Raw genomic sequence first — 23,476 nt, forward strand, 5'->3', positions numbered from 1 at the left:
GAATGAGTGGAATGAGGTTGGGCTAAGAATGAGTGGAATGAGACTGGGCTAAGAATGATAATGGGTTAAGAATGAGAGGAATGAGACTGAGCTAAGAATGAGAGGAATGAGACTGGGCTAAGAATGAGTGGAATGAGACTGGGCTAAGAATGAGTGGAATGAGGTTGGGCTAAGAATGAGTGGAATGAGACTGGGCTAAGAATGAGTGGAATGAAACTGGGCTAAGAATGAGAAGAATGAGGCTGAGCTAAGAATGAGTGGAATCAGACTGGGCTAAGAATGAGAGGAATGAGACTGGCTTAAGAAAGAGTGGAATGAAACTGGGCTAAGAACGAGAGGAATGAGACTTAGCTAAGAATGAGTGGAATGAAACTGGGCGAAAAATGAGAGGAATAAGACTGGGCTAAGAATGAGAGGAATGAGACTGGGCTAAGAATGAGTGGAATGAAACTTGACTAAGAATGAGAGGAATGGGACTGGGCTAAGAATGAGTGGAATGAGACTGAGCTAAGAATGAGTGGAATGAGACTGAGCTAAGAATGAGTGGAATGAGACTGGTCTAAGAATGAGAGGAATGAGACTAGTCTAAGAATGAGAGGAATGAGACTGAGCTAAGAATGAGTGGAATGAGACTGGGCTAAGAATGAGAGGAATGAGACCAGGCTAAGAATGAGACCGGGCTAAGAATGAGACCGAGCTAAGAATGAGACCGGGCTAAGAATGAGACCGAGCTAAGAATGAGACAGGGCTAAGAATGAGACCGGGCTAAGAATGAGACTGGGCTAAGAATGAGACAGGGCTAAGCATGAGACCGAGCTAAGAATGAGACAGGGCTAAGAATGAGACCGTGCTAAGAATGAAACTGGGCTAAGAATGAGAGGAATGACTGGGCTAAGAATGAGAGGAATGAGACTGGGCTAAGAATGAGAGGAATGAGACTGGGCTAAGAATGAGAGGAATGAGACTGGGCTAAGAATGAGGAATGAGACTGGGCTAAGAATGAGAGGAATGAGACTGGGCTAAGAATGTGACTAGGCTAAGAATGAGAGGAATGAGACTGGGCTAAGAATGAGACTGGGTTAAGAATGAGACTGGGCTAAGAATGAGAGGAATGAGACTGGGCTAAGAATGAGATTGGGCTAAGAATGAGACTGGGTTAAGAATGAGACTGGGTTAAGAATGAGACTGGGCTAAGAATGAGTCTGGGCTAAGAATGAGTCTGGGCTAAGAATGAGACTGGGCTAAGAATGAGACTGGGCTAAGAATGAGATTGGGCTAAGAATGAGACTGGGTTAAGAATGAGACTGGGTTAAGAATGAGACTGGGTTAAGAATGAGACTGGGCTAAGAATGAGTCTGGGCTAAGAATGAGACTGGGTTAAGAATGAGACTGGGTTAAGAATGAGACTGGGTTAAGAATGAGACTGGGCTAAGAATGAGTCTGGGCTAAGAATGAGAGGAATGAGAATGGGCTAAGAATGAGACCGGGCTAAGAATGAGACTGGGCTAAGAATGAGACTGGGTTAAGAATGAGACTGGGCTAAGAATGAGACTGGGTTAAGAATGAGACTGGGCTAAGAATGAGTCTGGGCTAAGAATGAGAGGAATGAGACTGGGCTAAGAATGAGACCGGGCTAAGAATGAGACTGGGCTAAGAATGAGAGGAATGAGACTGGGCTAAGAATGAGACTGGGCTAAGAATGAGAGGAATGAGACTGGGCTAAGAATGAGACTGGGCTAAGAATGAGACTGGGCTAAGAATGAGACTGGGCTAAGAATGAGACAGGACTAAGAATGAGACTGGGCTAAGAATGAGACTTGGCTAAGAATGAGGCTGGGCTAAGAATGAGACTGGGCTAAGAATGAGACTGGGCTAAGAATGAGACTGGGCTAAGAATGAGACTGGGCTAAGAATGAGACTGGGCTAAGAATGAGACAGGACTAAGAATGAGACTGGGCTAAGAATGAGACTGGGCTAAGAATGAGAGGAATGAGGCTGGGCTAAGAATGAGACTTGGCTAAGAATGAGGCTGGGCTAAGAATGAGGCTGGGCTAAGAATGAGACTGGGCTAAGAATGAGACTGGGCTAAGAATGAGACTTGGCTAAGAATGAGACTGGGCTAAGAATGAAACTTGGCTAAGAATGAGGCTGGGCTAAGAATGAGACTGGGCTAAGAATGAGACTGGGCTAAGAATGAGACTTGGCTAAGAATGAGACTGGGCTAAGAATGAGACTGGGCTAAGAATGAGACTGGGCTAAGAATGAGACCGGTCTAAGAATGAAAGGAATGAGACTGGGCTAAGAATGAGATTGGGCTAAGAATGAGACCGGGCTAAGAATGAGAGGAATGAGACTGGGCTAAGAATGAGACTGGGCTAAGAATGAGACTGGGCTAAGAATGAGACTGAGCTAAGAATGAGACTGGGCTAAGAATGAGACTGGGCTAAGAATGAGACTGGGCTAAGAATGAGACTGGGCTAAGAATGAGACGGGGCTAAGAATGAGACGGGGCTAAGAATGAGACTGAGCTAAGAATGAGACTGAGCTAAGAATGAGACTGGGCTAAGAATGAGACTGAGCTAAGAATGAGACTGGGCTAAGAATGAGACTGAGCTAAGAATGAGACTGGGCTAAGAATGAGACTGGGCTAAGAATGAGACTGGGCTAAGAATGAGACTGGGCTAAGAATGAGACTGGGCTAAGAATGAGACGGGGCTAAGAATGAGACTGAGCTAAGAATGAGACTGAGCTAAGAATGAGACTGGGCTAAGAATGAGACTGAGCTAAGAATGAGACTGGGCTAAGAATGAGACTGGAATAAGAATGAGAGGAATGAGACCGGGCTAAGAATGAGACTGAGCTAAGAATGAGAGGAATGAGACCGGTCTAAGAATGAGACTGGGCTAAGAATGAGACTGAGCTAAAAATGAGACTGAGCTAAGAATGAGACTGAGCTAAGAATGAGACTGGGCTAAGAATGAGACTGAGCTAAGAATGAGACTGGGCTAAGAATGAGACGGGGCTAAGAATGAGACTGAGCTAAGAATGAGACTGAGCTAAGAATGAGACTGGGCTAAGAATGAGACTGAGCTAAGAATGAGACTGGGCTAAGAATGAGACTGAGCTAAGAATGAGACTGGGCTAAGAATGAGACTGGGCTAAGAATGAGACTGGGCTAAGAATGAGAGGAATGAGACCGGGCTAAGAATGAGACTGAGCTAAGAATGAGACTGAGCTAAGAATGAGAGGAATGAGACCGGTCTAAGAATGAGACTGGACTAAGAATGAGACTGAGCTAAGAATGAGAGGAATGAGACCGAACTAACAATGAGACTGGGCTAAGGATGAGACTGAGCTAAGAATGAGAGGAATGAGACTGGGCTAAGAATGAGACTGGGCTAAGAATGAGACTGAGTTAAGAATGAGAGGAATGAGACTGGGCTAAGAATGAGACTGGGCTAAGAATGAGACTGAGCTAAGAATGAGAGGAATGAGACCAGGCTAAGAATGAAACTGAGCTAAGAATGAGAGGAATGATACCGGTCTAAGAATGAGACTGGGCTAAGAATGAGAGGAATGACACCGGGCTAAGAATGAGACTGGGCTAAGAATGAGACTGGGCTAAGAATGAGAGGAATGAGACTGAGCTAAGAATGAGACTGGGCAAAGAATGAGATTGGGCTAAGAATGAGACTGAGCTAAGAATGAGACTGAGCTAAGAATGAGACTGAGCTAAGAATGAGACTGGGCTATGAATGAGACCGGGCTAAGAATGAGACTGGGCTAAGAATGAGAGGAATGAGACCGGGCTAAGAATGAGACTGAGCTAAGAATGAGACTGAGCTAAGAATGAGACTGAGCTAAGAATAAGACTGGGCTAAGAATGAGACTGAGCTAAGAATGAGAGGAACGAGACTGAGCTAAGAATGAGACTGGGCAAACAATGAGACTGGGCTAAGAATGAGACTGAGCTAAGAATGAGACTGAGCTAAGAATGAGGGGAATGAGACTGAGCTAAGAATGAGAGGAATGAGACTGAGCTAAGAATGAAACTGGGCAAAGAATGAGACTGGGCTAAGAATGAGTGAGCTGAGAATGAGACTGAGCTAAGAATGAGACTGAGCTAAGAATGAGACTGAGCTAAGAATGAGACTGGGCTAAGAGTGAGACCGGGCTAAGAATGAGACTGGGCTAAGAATGAGAGGAATGAGACTGGGATAAGAATGAGACTGAGTTAAGAATGAGACTGAGCTAATAATGAGTGAGCTAAGAATGAGACTGGGCTAAGAATGAGACTGGGCTAAGAATGTAGACAGCCTGTACTGTCTCCACAGACAGCCCATGCTGTCTGCCAGCTTAGTTCATATTTCGTGGCACTCAGATGCTGCCCTCTGTAGCCAGGCCTCTCGGTGGGCACGGTGGGCACGGCAGCCTGCCTGCCCTTGCCTCGCTCTCACTCTCACAGCGGCCTAGCAGGAAGACACAATTCCTACTCCTAGCTCTCTCTCGTGGGATGGCCCTGCCCAGGCCATGGGCACAACACACAAGCCTGTGTACCCACCACGACTTAACAATAAAATAAGAAGCCTCCGAAGACGTATCATTTACTCCCCGCTACCAGAACACCAAATAATCCTTTTATAAATGGTGGCAGCGGTAGTGGGATCGTACATGCATTCAGTTTCCTGTAATCGATAACAGGGCACCAGGTTCTGTCTTTCTTGGGAACCAGAATGAGGGGAGCATTCCACGGGAAAGTGGACTCCTCAATAACTCCATCACGGAGCATCCGTGTAATGAGTACTTCAGCGAAGACTCTTTGCGCATGAGGCAGGCGATACGCAGGTACATAAATGGGTTTAGTACCTTTGTCAAGTGGAATACGGTGAGTCGATGGGTTTGACCCCACTGATCTCTCACCGTATTCCACTTGACAAAGGTACTAAACCCATTTATGTACCTGTGTATCGCCTGCCTCATGGGCAAAGAGTCTTCGCTGAAGAACTCATTACACGGATGCTCCGTGATGGAGTTATTGAGGAGTCCACTTCCCCATGGAATGCTCCCCTCATTCTGGTTCCCAAGAAAGACGGAACCTGGCGCCCTGTTATCGATTACAGGAAACTGAATGCATGAACGATCCCACCGCTGCCACCATTTATAAAAGGATTATTTGGTGTTCTGGTAGCGGGGAGTAAATGATACGTCTTCGGAGGCTTCTTACTTTATTAAGTCATGGTGGGTACACAGGCTTGTGTGTTGTGCCCATGGCCTGGGCAGGGCCATCCCACGAGAGAGAGCTAGGAGTAGGCCTTGTGTCTTACTGCTAGGCCGCTCCTAGCTCTCTCTCGTGGGATGGCCCTGCCCGGGCCATGGGCACAACACACAAGCCTGTGTACCCACCACGACTTAATAAAGTAAGAAGCCTCCGAAGAAGTTTATCATTAACCAACCGCTTACAGAATACCAAAATAATCCTTTTTATAAATGGTGGAAAGCGGTGGTCGCAGCAGTGTGTTTGCCCAGAGAGAGGAAGAGCTAAGAATGAGACTGGGCTAAGAATGAGACTGGGCTAAGAATGAGACTGGGCTAAGAATGAGACTGGGCTAAGAATGAGACTGGGCTAAGAATGAGACTAGGCTAAGAATGAGACTGAGCTAAGAATGAGACTGGGCTAAGAATGAGACTGGGCTAAGAATGAGACTGGGCTAAGAATGAGACTGGGCTAAGAATGAGGCTGGGCTAAGAATGAGACTGGGCTAAGAATGAGACTGGGCTAAGAATGAGACTGGGCTAAGAATGAGACTGGGCTAAGAATGAGACCGGGCTAAGAATGATACTGGGCTAAGAATGAGACTGGGCTAAGAATGAGACTGGGCTAAGAATGAGACTGGGCTAAGAATGAGACTGGGCTAAGAATGAGACTGGGCTAAGAATGAGACCGGGCTAAGAATGAGACTGGGCTAAGAATGAGACTGGGCTAAGAATGAGACTGGGCTAAGAATGAGACTGGGCTAAGAATGAGACTGAGCTAAGAATGAGACTGGGGTAAGAATGAGACTGGGCGAAGAATGAGACTGGACTAAGAATGAGACTAGGCTAAGAATGACACTGAGCTAAGAATGAGACTGGGGTAAGAATGAGACTGAGCTAAGAATGAGACTGGGGTAAGAATGAGACTGGGCTAAGAATGAGACTGGGCTAAGAATGAGAGGAATGAGACTGGGCTAAGAATGAGAGGAATGAGACTGGGCTAAGAATGAGACTGAGCTAAGAATGAGCTAAGAATGAGACTGAGCTAAGAATGAGACTGGGCTAAGAATGAGAGGAATAAGACTGGGCTAAGAATGAGACTGAGCTAAGAATGAGCTAAGAATGAGACTGGGCTAAGAATGAGACTGAGCTAAGAATGAGCTAAGAATGAGACTGAGCTAAGAATGAGACTGGGCTAAGAATGAGAGGAATGAGACTGGGCTAAGAATGAGAGGAATGAGACTGGGCTAAGAATGAGACTGAGCTAAGAATGAGCTAAGAATGAGACTGGGCTAAGAATGAGCTAAGAATGAGACTGAGCTAAGAATGAGACTGGGCTAAGAATGAGAGGAATGAGACTGGGCTAAGAATGAGAGGAATGAGACTGGGCTAAGAATGAGACTGAGCTAAGAATGAGCTAAGAATGAGACTGGGCTAAGAATGAGCTAAGAATGAGACTGAGCTAAGAATGAGACTGAGCTAAGAATGAGACTGGGCTAAGAATGAGAGGAATGAGACTGGGCTAAGAATGAGAGGAATGAGACTGGGCTAAGAATGAGACTGAGCTAAGAATGAGACTGGGCTAAGAATGAGCTAAGAATGAGACTGAGCTAAGAATGAGCTAAGAATGAGACTGAGCTAAGAATGAGACTGGGCTAAGAATGAGACTGGGGTAAGAATGAGACTGAGCTAAGAATGAGACTGAGCTAAGAATGAGAGGAATAAGACTGGGCTAAGAATGAGACTGGGCTAAGAATGAGACTGGGGTAAGAATGAGACTGGGCTAAGAATGAGACTGGGCTAAGAATGAGAGGAATGAGACTGGGCTAAGAATGAGACTGAGCTAAGAATGAGACTGAGCTAAGAATGAGACTGGGCTAAGAATGAGAGGAATAAGACTGGGCTAAGAATGAGACTGGGCTAAGAATGAGACTGAGCTAAGAATGAGACAGCTAAGAATGAGACTGAGCTAAGAATGAGACTGGGCTAAGAATGAGAGGAATAAGACTGGGCTAAGAATGAGAGGAATGAGACTGGGCTAAGAATGTGAGGAATGAGACTGGGCTAAGAATGAGACTGGGCTAAGAATGAGACTGGGCTAAGAATGAGACTGGGCGAAGAATGAGACTGGGCTAAGAATGAGACTGGGCTAAGAATGAGAGGAATGAGACTGGGCTAAGAATGAGACTGGGCTAAGAATGAAAGGAATGAGACTGGGCTAAGAATGAGACTGGGCTAAGAATGAGAGGAATGAGACTGGGCTAAGAATGAGACTGGGGTAAGAATGAGACTGAGATAAGAATGAGACTGGGGTAAGAATGAGACTGGGGTAAGAATGAGACTGGGCTAAGAATGAGAGGAATGAGACTGGGCTAAGAATGAGACTGAGCTAAGAATGAGACTGGGCTAAGAATGAGACTGGGCTAAGAATGAGACTGAGCTAAGAATGAGACTGGGCTAAGAATGAAAGGAATGAGACTGGGCTAAGAATGAGAGGAATGAGACTGGGCTAAGAATGAGAGGAATGAGACTGGGCTAAGAATGAGACTTGGCGAAGAATGAGACTGGGCTAAGAATGAGACTGGGCTAAGAATGAGAGGAATGAGACTGGGCTAAGAATGAGAGGAATGAGACTGGGCTAAGAATGAGGAATGAGACTGGGCTAAGAATGAGACTGGGCTAAGAATGAGACCGAGCTAAGAATGAGACTGGGCTAAGAATGAGACTGGGCTAAGAATGAGACTGGGCTAAGAATGAGACTGAGCTAAGAATGAGACCGGGCTAAGAATGAGACTGAGCTAAGAATGAGATTGGGCTAAGAATGAGACTGAGCTAAGAATGAGACTGGGCTAAGAATGAGACTGAGCTAAGAATGAGACTGGGCTAAGAATGAGACTGGGCTAAGAATGAGACAGCTAAGAATGAGACTGAGCTAAGAATGAGACTGGGCTAAGAATGAGACTGGGCTAAGAATGAGACTGAGCTAAGAATGAGAATGGGCTAAGAATGAGACTGGGCTAAGAATGAGACTGGGCTAAGAATGAGACTGAGCTAAGAATGAGACTGGGCTAAGAATGAGGCTGGGCTAAGAATGAGACTGGGCTAAGAATGAGAGGAATGAGACCGGGCTAAGAATGAGACTGGGCTAAGCATGAGACCGGGTTAAGAATGAGTCAGGGCTAAGAATGAGAGGAATGAGACTGGGCTAAGAATGAGACTGGGCTAAGAATGAGACCGGGTTAAGAATGAGACTGGGCTAAGAATGAGACCGAGCTAAGAATGAGACTGGGCTAAGAATGAGACTGAGCTAAGAATGAGAGGAATGAGACCGGGCTAAGAATGAGAGGAATGAGACTGGGTTAAGAATGAGACTGGGCTAAGAATGAGACCGAGCTAAGAATAAGACTGGGCTAAGAATGAGACTGAGCTAAGAATGAGACTGGGCTAAGAATGAGACTGGGCTAAGAATGAGACTGGGCTAAGAATGAGACTGAGCAGAGACGAGACTGGGCTAAGAATGAGACTGGGCTAAGAATGAGACTGGGCAGAGACGAGACTGGGCTAAGAATGAGACTGGGCTAAGAATGAGACTGGGCTAAGAATGAGACTGAGCAGAGACGAGACTGGGCTAAGAATGAGACTGGGCTAAGAATGAGACTGGGCAGAGACGAGACTGGGCTAAGAATGAGACTGGGCTAAGAATGAGACTGAGCTAAGAATGAGACTGAGCTAAGATAGTGTAACGCTAAGTGGTATTATAAGTTTTTCGAGATTATAAAAAAAAGTGCAGTTGTCGAGTGATTATCAGCAAGTACTGCGAGCATAGGTGTCCAAGTGGATTATGGGGTCAATAGTGAAGAGGTCCCTACCTAAACCAAACTGACGAGGGGAGAGACAATTATAAGTTTCCAAATACCATACTAAACGTTTGTTAATCAAGTGTTGTAACAACTTACTGATTGCAGTAGTAAGAGCAATGGGTTTGTAGCGCGAGGTGTCATGGCCTTGAAGTACCTGGCTTAAAAGGCAAGAATATGGTGCTTCCATTGAAGAAGGCGAAACCTTTGGACATATTAGCAACATGAGGAGAAGAGAATTTTCCTTAGCAAACATTAACATGGGAACAGCATGATCTATTACCTATTATTATTTTTATTATTATTATTATTATTATTATTATTATAATGCTGTGTACATCATTCTCACTATTCTTACATTAGCACCATAGTTGGGATTGTAGCCAGTAACAGCTTTGAAAGCATTTAGCCTATATTTGCATATGTTATTTATTTGTGGTATGGTGGAATTATTGTCGGGTAAGTCTACACCAAGCTAAATGCAGATTTAACGTAGCTGATGTTTTTACCCTGTAAACAGATGCATAAGGATTGCGTGTCAGTATCTTAGTCTTTGATAAAGATATGACGAAGCCTAGTCGATTGCAAATTACTTGAACTTCGTTAAGAATAGTACTCATTTTCTTATACCCTGTTGTATGGATCATGATGTTATCAGCATACCTTATACCTACATGTTTAGGCGAGGCAGGTAGAGCATTTAGGACAGCATTAATCAGAACATTAAATAGCATGAGACTGAGAACTCTTCCTTGCGGTGTACCTATGAATATTTCTTTACACTCGCTTCTACAATCTTGGTAGAAAACAGAGGATACTCCATTTTACAGATATCCTATCATCCAACTGAGTATGTTGCCACCAATACTCATTTTGGCTAGTTTCTGTAGGATAAAAGGTATCTGCGATATCAGACATAGATTTTAGATCAAGAAATGTGGTAAAACTAGTGGACGTGTGTACCGTGAGGTGATAATACAATTATGCACACTTTTTTCTTTCATGAAACCAGAGTGATGAAAGTTGGTGTCTAATTCTATAGTATAGTCTATTAAATATTATTCTTTCTAATGTTTTACAAAGACAACTAAGTAAGGACAGGCACAATGAGACTAATGGTCCAGCAAACTGGACACCCTTGATGTGATTAACACTATATAATGCTAAGAAAGGGGTTATGGGGATCTGCCTTAAAGTTATTCCGAGGATATCATAAGTTATACTATTCTTTCCCGGGGCTATTGATCACACTTTATCTAAGGCAATGTCTAATTTATACGTAGTAAAGAGGCAGTCAATCTCATCAATATTTTGGTTCATAAAATAAATCAATTTCAGCCATTCTTCAAAGGGCTCCCTAAGTGTATTCTAATATGTGATGTGAGACTTTCATGCTTGGATGTTTTGGTCCAGTTATTTATGAGGTCATTAGTTTTGTCAAGCGGAAAGGCATGAGCAACATTACTACTCTTTTTCCTAGTTATTTTATTCATACCTCTCCTGGCTCAACTTTAATCTGTTTAACCTACTAACAAATTCCCATTCCTGTTGTCTAAGTTCTTGTTTTCTGATCTAAGAGCATTGAACTTATCTTTGCATTTATTTAGTTCTGCCACAATAAAAGAGAGGGATGGAGGGAGGATAGATAGGAGGGAATGACGAAAAGGAAGGGAGGAAGGAGGAAGGGGGGATGGGTGAGGGGTTAAGTTTTAAAGAGTTGAAAGAGTCATTGGACAAGGAATCAAGCCTGCCTTGTTTACACACGTAGTCTTCAGCTACACTACCACAGTTAACTTGCTGCGCGGATATCCCCGGCCATGGCAGATATACTTCGAGATATGTATATCTTTCCCTGTAAATAAATTGACTTATACTTTTGATATGCCATTACCTTTGATGAGTTTCGAGAGTTTTCCTCCTGCCGGAGCCCGGCCCTGGGCCAGGCTCCACCTCACCACTGTCCTAATACTGGTACTTCCCTAGGTCATTCCACCTCACCACTGTCCTAATACTAGTACTTCTCTAGTTCATTCCACCTCACCACTGCCCTAACAGTGACACTTGCTGTGGATTATTATTATTATAATCAAGGGGAAGCGCTAAACCCGGAGGATTATACAGCGCCTGGGGGGGATGTGGAAGGCATTCAGGCTTAATTTGAGGAACTGGAGCACAGATCCAATTCCCTAAATCAAGAGCCCCTCACCAACATCAAGGAACCTTCCTTGAGGGGACTTGCTGTGGAACTGTTCAGTGCACAGCTTACATCCACTCTACCGCTTAATTAAGCGTCAGTCTCATTGTGCACCAGTAGCTCATCCTATGAGCGCTACAGCAAAAAAGTCCACAGTGGGTCTTTCTTAGACCCTCTGGGTATAGTTACATCATTAAGATGATGGTGGCTCCAGAATTTTTATATCGGAGAGGATTAAGAGTGACAATCATTATAATTATTATTATTATTTATTATTAACACACTGGCCGATTCCCACCAATGCAGGGTGGCCCGAAAAAGAAAAACTTTCACCATCATTCACTCCATCACTGTCTTGCCAGAAGGGTGTTTTACACTACAGTTTTTAAACTGCAACATTAACACCCCTCCTTCAGAGTGCAGGCACTGTACGGTTTCCTTGAATCCCTTCATAAATGTTACTTTGCTCACACTCCAACAGCACGTCAAGTATTAAAAACCATTTGTCTCCATTCACTCCTATCAAACACGCTCACGCATGCCCGCTGGAAGTCCAAGCCCCTCGCACACAAAACCTCCTTTACCCCCTCCCTCCAACCTTTCATAGGCCGACCCCTACCCAGTCTTCCTTCCGCTACAGACTGATACACTCTTGAAGTCATTCTGTTTCGCTCCATTCTCTCTACATGTCCGAACCACCTCAGCAACCCTTCCTCAGCCCTCTGGACAACAGTTTTGGCAATCCGCACCTCCTCCTAACTTCCAAACTACGAATTCTCTGCATTATATTCACACCACACATAGCTCTCAGACATGACATCTCCACTGCCTCCAGCCTTCTCTTCGCTGCAACATTCATCACCCATGCTTCACACCCATATAAGAGCGTTGGTAAAACTATACTCTCATACATTCCCCTCTTTGCCTCCAAAGACAAGGTTCTTTGTCTCCACAGACTCCTAAGTACAACACTCACCCTTTTTTGTTCTTTAAGTCGTCCCTGTTACAGACGCTTAGCAGGTATTCCTAGCAACATCACCACACGGGAACACTATGAACTGTTTGGAGGAATGTTCCATGGGGGAGGGGGGGGGATTGTTTAGGATAATTTAAGCCTACAGTCCAAGGTGAAGAACGTCGGAAAATTGAGACCATGCGTAAGCCAGTGTTATATAGGTACATTTCTATTTAAGAAAACAAGAACTGGAGATGCGAACGGCTCTCTAGGTAAAAAGAGCTTGTTTCAAAATTACTACTATTTGAAAGCACCAAAACTTTTCTACAAAAAGCCTGTAACATCGTAAACAAATCAGAACACGGTAAGAAATTTCTAACTTTTTTTACCAGGACAATCAAAACTAACACCTCTTTATGGCCTTCCTAAGACATAAACTTGGAACATTTCTCCAACAGTTCAAAGTGCTGTCGTGTGGCGATGTTGCCAGGGATACCCGCCAGGTGCTTGCTGGAACCAATATCGGATAAAGTGTTTTGAAGGTATAAAAAACTTTTAATGGGAAATTTAAAAACACTATAAATTGTGAGTTTTTAACATTTTTTCAATTTTCTTGTCGTAGCTGTAATAGTTTTAAAATTCTCTACAACCTTGTAAGAATTTTTTTTTTTAATTTTTAATATAGTTGATTTTTTATAACAAAATCCAATGATTACGAGTGTTAATTCAAAAATCCCCTTATCCGACTGGATGAGAGGCTCTCGAATTATGTGAAAAATAAAACCGAAAAGTAGAAAGAAGAAAAACGAAAAAAAAAAAAATCAAGACCACTTCAAGGTCTCTCTTCTGGGAGAGCTAACAACATTATCTTTACCATGGTCCACTGTTTCAAATGACTTACCGAAGGAGGTCAGTAATTTCTCAGGCAAGAACAGCTTCTGGTATATCCCTGCTTAGACTCATTAATCAAATTATGTTCTTCAACAATTTGCCTACTACTGAGGTCAGGCTTATTTGTCAGTAATTTTATGGGATTGATTTATCTCTTTATTTAAAGACAGGATTTACATTAGCCATCTTCAACGTCTCCGGCGCAATACTATTTTGGAGTGATGTCTTAAAGAGGGCTGTTAGCAGCGAAGTTCTCGCTTGCGTTCTTTAAGTACCCTTGAAAACAGTTCGTCGGAGCCCCGGGACTTACTTTGTTTTTAGTTTGTCTACTTGTTTGATAACCATATTCCTCATGACTGTAAGATTACTTAATTTGTTTTCTTCACGACCTGAATAATTATTAGTTATATTATTTAATGTCTTCCTGTGTGAAAACTGAGAGGAAATAATTATTAAAAAGAGAGCACATTTCCTGATCATTATTATCAGTAAACTGTTCAGACCTAGTTCTCAGTGGGCTTATTTTTTTTTTGCCCTGATCTTTGTCCTATACACTTGAAAGCCCTTTTGGATTTTGATTCACTAGCTACTGTAATTTTATAGTCGCGATTAGTCTTTACAATCTCTTTTTATACTTCTCTTTTAATATGAACACATTGGTTAATAAGGTTATCCTCTTCTCTTTTGATGTACATAAATTCTTCTCTTCTCCCTAATTCATGCTTCGTTCTCCTATTCACTCATTTCGAATCGTTTATATTTTACCAAATTTCTCTCTGGGGAATATATATTCTTTAGACATTTGTGCATTATTAAGAAAAAACCATGTTTGTAGAGCTTATCGTTATTGTAAGAATGATCGTCAATAGAATCATGAGTCAGATAACCCCAGTTAAGACTAGACAGGCGTTCCCTAACTTCATTATAATCGGCAGATCTAATACTGGGAACTTTTACTATATTATCCTTATTCTCTTACTCCCAAGTAATATTAGAGGTAATAGATATGTGATCATGTGCAGCAAGCTCTTCGGTGATTTCTAGATTCTTTACGAGGGTTTCCTTGGTAGGTAAGACACATAGGCAACAGTTAGGCAACTTTATTCCGAAACGTTTCGCCTACACAGTAGGCTTCTTCAGTCGAATACAGAAAGTAGGCAGGAACAGTAGAGATGTGAAGACGATGTAATCAGCATGGACACGGGGGTCGTCCCACAGTTACTAAAAACAACAGACATAGCCCCACTCCACAAAGGGGGCAGTAAAGCAACAGCAAAGAACTACAGACCAATAGCACTAACATCCCATATCATAAAAATCTTTGAAAGGGTCCTAAGAAGCAAGATCACCACCCATCTAGAAACCCATCAGTTACACAACCCAGGGCAACATGGGTTTAGAACAGGTCGCTCCTGTCTGTCTCAACTATTGGATCACTACGACAAGGTCCTAAATGCACTAGAAGATAAAAAGAATGCAGATGTAATATATACAGACTTTGCAAAAGCCTTCGACAAGTGTGACCATGGCGTAATAGCGCACAAAATGCGTGCTAAAGGAATAACAGGAAAAGTCGGTCGATGGATCTATAATTTCCTCACTAACAGAACACAGAGAGTAGTCGTCAACAGAGTAAAGTCCGAGGCAGCTACGGTGAAAAGCTCTGTTCCACAAGGCACAGTACTCGCTCCCATCTTGTTCCTCATCCTCATATCCGACATAGACAAGGATGTCAGCCACAGCACCGTCTTCCTTTGCAGATGACACCCGAATCTGCATGACAGTGTCTTCCATTGCAGACACTGCAAGGCTCCAGGCGGACATCAACCAAATCTTTCAGTGGGCTGCAGAAAACAATATGAAGTTCAACGATGAGAAATTTCAATTACTCAGATATGGTAAACACGAGGAAATTAAATCTTCATCAGAGTACAAAACAAATTCTGGCCACAAAATAGAGCGAAACACCAACGTCAAAGACCTGGGAGTGATCATGTCGGAGGATCTCACCTTCAAGGACCATAACATTATATCAATCGCATCTGCTAGAAAAATGACAGGATGGATAATGAGAACCTTCAAAACTAGGGAGGCCAAGCCCATGATGACACTCTTCAGGTCACTTGTTCTATCTAGGCTGGAATATTGCTGCACACTAACAGCACCTTTCAAGGCAGGTGAAATTGCTGACCTAGAAAATGTACAGAGAACCTTCACGGCGCGCATAACGGAGATAAAACACCTCAATTACTGGGAGCGCTTGAGGTTCCTGAACCTGTATTCCCTGGAACGCAGGCGGGAGAGATACATGATTATATACACCTGGAAAATCCTAGAGGGACTAGTACCGAACTTGCACACGAAAATCACTCACTACGAAAGCAAAAGACTTGGCAGACGATGCAACATCCCCCCAATGAAAAGCAGGGGTGTCACTAGCACGTTAAGAGACCATACAATAAGTGTCAGGGGCTCGAGACTGTTCAACTGCCTCCCAGCATACATAAGGGGGATTACCAACAGACCCCTGGCAGTCTTCAAGCTGGCACTGGACAAGCACCTAAAGTCGGTTCCTGACCAGCCGGGCTGTAGCTCGTACGTTGGTTTGCGTGCAGCCATCAGCAACAGCCTGGTTGATCAGGCTCTGATCCACCAGGAGGCCTGGTCACAGACCGGGCCGCGGGGGCGTTGACCCCCGGAACTCTCTCCAGGTAAACTCCAGGTAACTCCAGTCCATCACCCTTGAAGTCGTAGAATTTGAGGTTGTCAGTCCCTCAACCTGGAGAAGTTCAGTTCCACAGTCAGGAACTATCTGAAGATCAAGCGACAGTGCGGAGACTTAAATACTGTCGGAAGGAGAGGTGCAGAGTAGTAGTAGTAGTGAGAATGTAGCCACTGAGAGGTCATGTTCCCCGCAGATCCAACAATTCTCACTTGAAAAGTTTGTCCAAGGTGTTTTCTGTACCAAGATGCCATGTGTTGCAGTGTCTGACAAGATGAACATCAAAATGGTATACAATACCGACAGGTTGGTAGGTAAGACACATAGGCAACAGTTAGGCAACTTTATTCAAATAAAGTTGCCTAACTGTTGCCTATGTGTCTTACCTACCAACCTGTCGGTATTGTATACCATTTTGAGGGTTTCCTTGTTTGACAAAACCAGATCGAGCACATTGTTACGTCTGATAAGTTCTCTAACAAAATCCTTCAAAAAGCAGTCCTGAACTACGTCCAGGAAGTCAGGAACTCAGTGGACTCCAAACTACCGGTCAAAGAAGTTCAGTCAGTCTGATTAAAATTCAAATTCCCTACCTACTGCGTTCTCATGTCTAGAAGCCTTAACAATTTAGTCCCAAAGAATCCTCTCTTTGTCGCTTACATTGCACATAAATCAATTGTCATGTCCTAGAAATGCTACCCAGACAGATTTTCTCTATTCATTTGATTTTTACATCTGTTTTATTCAACAATTCATGTTTTTTCGGATATACCGCGGTACCCCTCCCCCCCATACCTCCACCTTCCCGTTGTTTGTATCTACATGAAGCAACTTAAACCCTTGAATGTGACACTAAACAACTGTATCCCGACTCTTCAAATTAAACAAAGTCTCAGTTACTGAAATAACATCAATGTTTCCCACACAACCAGACGTTATTCGTTTGTCGTATCTGTAGCACTTCGACTATTTGCGTACAATATGTTAAGATGATTTTCCATCTATATCTATCACCTCTTTATCTCCATCTTTCCACGTTTTCTGCTGTCACTATCTTTACTTACCATTAACATGATGAATTTTATTCCTAAAATTCATGACATCACAATTTTGATAATTTATACAGCCCAAAACTCTAGTTGCAAAATACGTACAATATTTGCCCCACAATAACATGTATCTTTATTATTGATGTTATGTAACTGTTGCTTCTCTTGCCCCGGCAGGAGAGGTGACACAGGGTCACAACGAGGTGGTGGTGCTGGAGGGTCAGGAGGCTGACCTACCCTGTGTCACCACACCCACACAGGGTAATGCAAAGTTCCCCCGCAGCCGCTACACGTCCACCCACGCCCACACGCCCGACCACCACCACCAGCGACCCCAACTGATCCTTTGGTACAGGGATGGTATCAGATCCACCATATACAGGTGAGAGAGAGAGAGAGAGAGAGAGAGAGAGTGAGAGAGAGTGAGAGAGAGAGAGAGAATTTTGTAAGAAATAAATGAGAAACCATTTTTTGATCACCATCACAACCACCATCATCACCATAACCATCACCACAACCACCATTATAACCATCACCACAACCACCATTATAACCATCACAACCACCATTATAACCATCCCCACAAACACCATTACAACCATCACCTCAACCATCATTAAACGCCCACCCATCACCGTGCTCCCCTACGCCCACAGCTACGATGGGCGTGATCCAGGACGTGAACGCCACTGGTCTGAACGCCGAAGCCTGGGCGGGGCGCTAGAACTAACACTGCCGCCCACACCACACTCACGCCCACAGCTGGCCTTCCTGAGAATAAGCCGCGTCCACCAGTCTGACGAGGGGCTGTACAGGTGCCGCGTCGACTTCTACCGCGCCCCCTCCAGGAACACCAACACCAAGCTGGTCATCGTGGGTGAGTCGTTCACTCGCTCTGACGAAACAGCTATTGAATGAATGATAGTGAAATATGTTTCCTTTTTTTTTGGAGGTGGTCACCATACCATACAACAACACAATGGTGTCTTGGTACAGAGATATCCTACAACCGTTGACGGCTTTGAGGGGACTTGAGCTAGAGTTCGTCACGGCCACGCTAGCTGGAGATTCGTCTGTAAAAACTTGCATTTGTGGTCACAGTGGTGCCTGTGCTAACCTTCCTATGGTGTAGAAATATACCTAGTTGGACGAATCTTATTGAAGCTAACTGGTCCAGTGGCTAACGCGACGGGCTGGAGTTTTGAGACTCTCTGACCGCGGGTTCAAACCCAACCCGTGGTATGGTTTCCTCTGACCCAACACTTGCTATGACCTACTGCCACCAGTGGGTCCCCGACCACCTGTGACTATCACTTCAACTGCTACACTTCATTTGACTCCAGTATATGTGTTCTAACTAGGCACAAAATACCCTAATTTAATGTTTCAATACTCATTTAAAATGGCCGATTTCTTTTTAAACACACACATTATATATATATAAGATAAGATTTCGTTCGGATTTTTAACCCCGGAGGGTTAGCCACCCAGAATAACCCAAGAAAGTCAGTGCGTCATCGAGGACTGTCTGACTTATTTCCATTGGGGTCCTCAATCTTGTCCCCAGGATGCGACCCACACCAGTCGACTAACACCCAGGTACCTATTTGCTGCAAGGTGAACAGGACAACAGGTGTAAGGAAACGTGTCGAAATATTTCCACCCGCCAGGAATTGAACCCGGGCCCTCCGTGTGTGAAGCGGGAGCTTTAGCTACCAGGCCACCGGGCTCTCTCTCTGTCTCTCTCTGTCTCTCTCTCTCTCTCTCTCTCTCTCTCTCTCTATATATATATATATATATATATATATATATATATATATATATATATATATATATATATATATATAACAAGTCGGCCGTCTCCCATCGAGGCAGGGTTACCCAAAAAGAAAGAAAATCCCCAAAAAGAAAATACTTTCATCATTCAACACTTTCACATCACTCACACATTATCACTGTTTTTGCAGAGGTGCTCAGAATACAACAGTTCAGAAGCATACACATATAAAGATACACAATATATCCCTGCAAACTACCAATATCCCTAAACCCCTCGTTTAGAGTGCAGGCATTGTACTTCCCAATCAAGGATCACGCCTGTAACAACAAATGTTAGTGTACACACAGCCCTGTTGTTACCAGCAGCTGGGGTGTATACAACACCATTTAACGATTAAAATAAAGTTTATGTAGGGAGAGACAACTAGGGAATTAGACACATGGAAATAAACACAAGCACGCTTAGCGTACTGATGTCCAAAAAACTGTGTTAAACATAGGAACACCTATAACAATTTAATGAATCGGAGTGAAGCAAATTTATCCTAAAATAATAGAATCAGTTTTCAGTATTGACAATAGAGACGTATAGAAGGTTGGGAGTTTTAACATGTGTACAGTGTTAGCCGAAGTGATCTTGGGTCACCAAGACAAGGGTCACCAGGTGAGTTATGTTTGGTGCGCCCCGACTACACTACACTTGGCTTCAATTCCACTATGTATATCCATATTTTCCTCATTATGTATTGGATTGATAAAGCTGCTGTTAGCGAAAAGTGTCGTAATAAACGTTTGCTAAGTGGTCAGGAAGGTGGGTAAGGTTATGTTAGGTGGTGCAGGTGAGCGCTCCCACCTGAATGAGCGCTCCCACCTGAAGTAGAAAGCAAGTGTAAAGTAAATGAAGCTCCTGACTTACAAGTTAATCATGTACTTGTACCTACTAGTTAACTTTCAACTTGTTCAATATTAAGTAGCGTGTCTCTTGCACCTTTCTCCCTCTCTCATACTTGTTTTTTACCTCTCACTACTGTTCTTTACTTCTCCTGTTCTTCCCCTCTTCTGTTCTTTCACTCCTCTACTTTCCCTCTCACTCCTGTTCTTCATGCTCGCCACCTTAGCGTTCTTCCCTTTCTTTATTTTTGTTTCTCGCTGACAGCGCCGCCCAGCACGCCCAGAGTGGAGGTGTGGGCAAGTGGGCGGTGGCTGGAGGCCGCCCCTGGCACCCCGGCCGCCACAGTGGAAGTGGGAACCAGACTCCGTCTTCGTTGCTCCACTACTGCAGGTAAAGTCTCCTTTCTAAGTCATCTACATTATTATTATAATCATTACTGTTATTATTATTATTATTATTATTATTATTTTTGTTCTGATTATTAATTATATTTATTAACTGGTAAGAAGCATTTATGCAGTGATTTATAAAGCTAACAAGGTGGTGGTTAAAGCCTTGTTATGTTGTGTTACAGGTCGTCCAGCGCCAACCTTGACATGGTGGCGAGGAGGTGAACAGCTACTGGAGGAGAAGACAGAGGTGACGAAGGAGAAGGTGATGGAAGAGGAGGAGGAGGAGGAGGTGGTGGTGAGGAGCACCCTGCATGTCAGTGTGAGGCCAGAGGACGCCCACACGCCCGTCGTGTGCCAGGCATCCAACACACACCTCACGCCCCCGCTCAGGACGCCACTCCACCTACTGGTACTCTGTGAGTCTCTCTCTCGCTCTCTCTCTCATTACCCACTGGTCACAATGGGCACAGTGCCTAGGCCTCTGAAAAAAATGTCTGGAAAAATCTGAGAGCGAATAAATAAAAAAAAATAAAAATCACACTTGATACTTTAAATGTATGTATAATGTTGGCCAAGACCGTCGTCCTGGCACGGGTCTCAATCTTGCGATGACCCGTCGATACTTTAAATTATCTATGTCGTATATGTCTTACTGGGACCTACACGATGGTAATAAAATTATAATTACAACGAAGGTATGTAAAAAGTAACTTTAATTCTGAGGTAAATACTGCAAAGGCTGCATTATGTTACTTTGGTTATTTCATATAATTTAATTAAAATTTTGAACAAGTGTAAAGTTTCCCTTCCTCTTAGCTTGACCTAGAGTCTACGTACCTGTTATCTGCCCTTGTGTCTAATGACTCACACATGGTGTGTCGGCATCACTAACGCTACCTTGTGTGTCCCACTACAGCATCACCCTCGTGGGTGAGGGTGGTGGGAGCAGACAAAGCTATGTCTGCTGGTGTCAGCTACACGGTGGAGTGTCGCAGTGTTGGTGCCAGGCCTCCACCTGTCCTCAGTTGGTCTGTGGGAGATCACCAACACATACACGCCTCATCTACGGTATGTATCCTCTCCTCTCTCTCTCTCTCTCTCTTATAACTATAATAATGTCGCGTGTCTTCCTATACTTGGTTATTCTAGGTTAATTTCTACATAATTAATATTTTACATAAATTAAAAGTTGAACGTGTACTGAACCTGTATAAAGAAAAGAAAGTAAGAAATCAGAATTACCAGTGTCACAGGCCTACTGGCCTACACTAGGCAGGTCCAACCACTCATGTTTCTCTCCCACCAACTCTTAGAGTTCCAAAGATGCTCTAGTTCTGGTTAGAAGTCTGATAAATACATGAGTGAGACGGGATGGATTTGCGTGGGACTTGCACATGAGTTAATAGTTATCAAAGCTTATTCCTCAGGTAACATTGATAACAGGTTGAGCAAATGTTTGCTAATGGGTTTGGGTTTGAGAAGGACTTGCCAAGTATGAGGCAGTAGGCTTGCTACAGTTCCTCCTTTCTTATGAACTTAAAACAACAGTAGTCACCATCTCTCTGAGGCTCTCATCAAACTCTAGTTATTAGTAAACACTTGGCCTGTTCAGTGTGTGTGTGTGTGTGTGTGTGTGTGTGTGTGTGTGTGTGTGTGTGTGTGTGTGTGTGTGTGTGTGTGTGTGTGTGCGTGTATATGTGTGTGTGTGTGTGTGTGTGTGTGTGTGTGTGTGTGTGTGTGTGTGTGTGTGTGTGTGTGTGTGTGTGTGTGTGTGTGTGTGTGTGTGTGTGTGTGTGTGTGTGTGTGTGTGTGTGTGTGTGTGTATATGTGTGTGTGTGTGTGTGTGTGTGTGTGTGTGTGTGTGTGTGTGTGTGTGTGTGTGTGTGTGTGCGTGTGTGCGCGTGTGTGCGCGCATATAATAATGAGATGCATACATGTGCGTTTATCTCTGATGGCAGACCAATGCTGCGGGGGAGACAGTAAGCCGCCTGGTGTACAAACCTGAGGCCGCCCATGCTGGTTCCCACATCACATGCACCGCACGCCCACCTGATCACGCCCGCCACGCCCTCTCCTCACAACCCACTCCCACCATGTGGGTCAAGAGTGACTCTGTGCCTCTCAACATAATGTGTAAGTATGAGAGAGAAAGAGAGAGAGAGGGAGCAACAACATCCATATATCAACACTGCAACACTCGTCAAGGAACATTCTTCTCACTCGTTCCCACACCTCGTGAACCTCGTGCTTACACTCACACTTATCATTCATATCCCGTCACGAGTGATGAGTTTGTTGAACAGTGCTACTCATCCTGAGTGAATACACTACAGTAATGACAGTACCAGACAGTGTCACTCATCCTGAGTGAATACACTACAATAATGACAGTACCAGACAGTGCCACTCATCCTGAGTGAATACACTACAATAATGACAGTACCAGACAGTGTCACTCATCCTGAGTGAATACACTACAGTAATGACAGTACCAGACAGTGTCACTCATCCTGAGTGAATACACTACAATAATGACAGTACCAGACAGTGCCACTCATCCTGAGTGAATACACTACAATAATGACAGTACCAGACAGTGTCACTCATCCTGAGTGAATACACTACTATAATGACAGTACTGGACAGTGCCACTCATCCTGAGTGAATACACTACAATAATGACAGTACCAGACAGTGTCACTCATCCTGAGTGAATACACTACAGTAATGACAGTACCAGACAGTGTCACTCATCCTGAGTGAATACACTACAGTAATGACAGTACCAGACAGTGCCACTCATCCTGAGTGAACACTACTATAATAACAGTACTGGTCAGTGCCATTCATCCTAAGTGAATGCACTACTATAATGACAGTACTGGACAGTGCCACTCATCATGAGGGAACATACCAAAAACTTCTTTGAAAGTTTCAAGCCTTCATAAGAGGCATTCGCTAGATAATAATAATAATAATAATAATAATAATAATAATAATAATAATAATAATCTTTATTTCTACAAGTACATGATACAGCTTATACAGACCACAGCTGACATCAATGACATACTATATAGAATGCCCCTGATTATGCAGAGGATTTCGGGCAAATTAGGGTAATCATTGTCCTCCAGGATGCGACCCACACCAGTCGGCTAACACCCACGTACCTACTTACTGCTAGATGAACATGAACAGCAGGTGTAAGGAAACACGCCCAAAGTTTTCACGTTTATTACGTAAAAAATCACATTTGCAACTATACAGCCTAAACTGATACATCGTATCAATAAGATGCATCAGCTATTAGAGACTGCTGACATTCACAACATGTACATGTAAATAAGACAATATGGAATCTATGGCAATTACTGATAAGACGTTTTCTCCAGAACTCGATTACATTTTGTCACCGAAGTGGCTAGTTTATTGTGCACCCTCATCCATCCTATGGATGGTAGTGGCTAGTTTATTGTGCACCCTCATCCA

At 43.7% G+C, this 23,476-nt stretch overlaps 1 protein-coding gene across 1 annotated transcript in view; it reads left to right on the plus strand.

The window, feature by feature from the left end:
- LOC128701201 (uncharacterized) overlaps window positions 1-23,476 on the plus strand; it is a 114,570-nt gene that overhangs the window by 64,721 nt on the left and 26,373 nt on the right. The window contains exons 2-7 of the mRNA XM_053794799.2: window positions 17,099-17,303; window positions 17,578-17,798; window positions 19,857-19,982; window positions 20,167-20,400; window positions 20,901-21,052; window positions 21,943-22,117. Of these exons, the coding sequence (XP_053650774.2) occupies window positions 17,099-17,303; window positions 17,578-17,798; window positions 19,857-19,982; window positions 20,167-20,400; window positions 20,901-21,052; window positions 21,943-22,117 (1,113 nt within the window). The remainder of the gene's footprint in view (window positions 1-17,098; window positions 17,304-17,577; window positions 17,799-19,856; window positions 19,983-20,166; window positions 20,401-20,900; window positions 21,053-21,942; window positions 22,118-23,476) is intronic.

The sequence above is a fragment of the Cherax quadricarinatus genome, chromosome 37 (assembly GCF_038502225.1).
Source record: "Cherax quadricarinatus isolate ZL_2023a chromosome 37, ASM3850222v1, whole genome shotgun sequence".
Lineage (NCBI taxonomy): Eukaryota > Metazoa > Arthropoda > Malacostraca > Decapoda > Parastacidae > Cherax > Cherax quadricarinatus.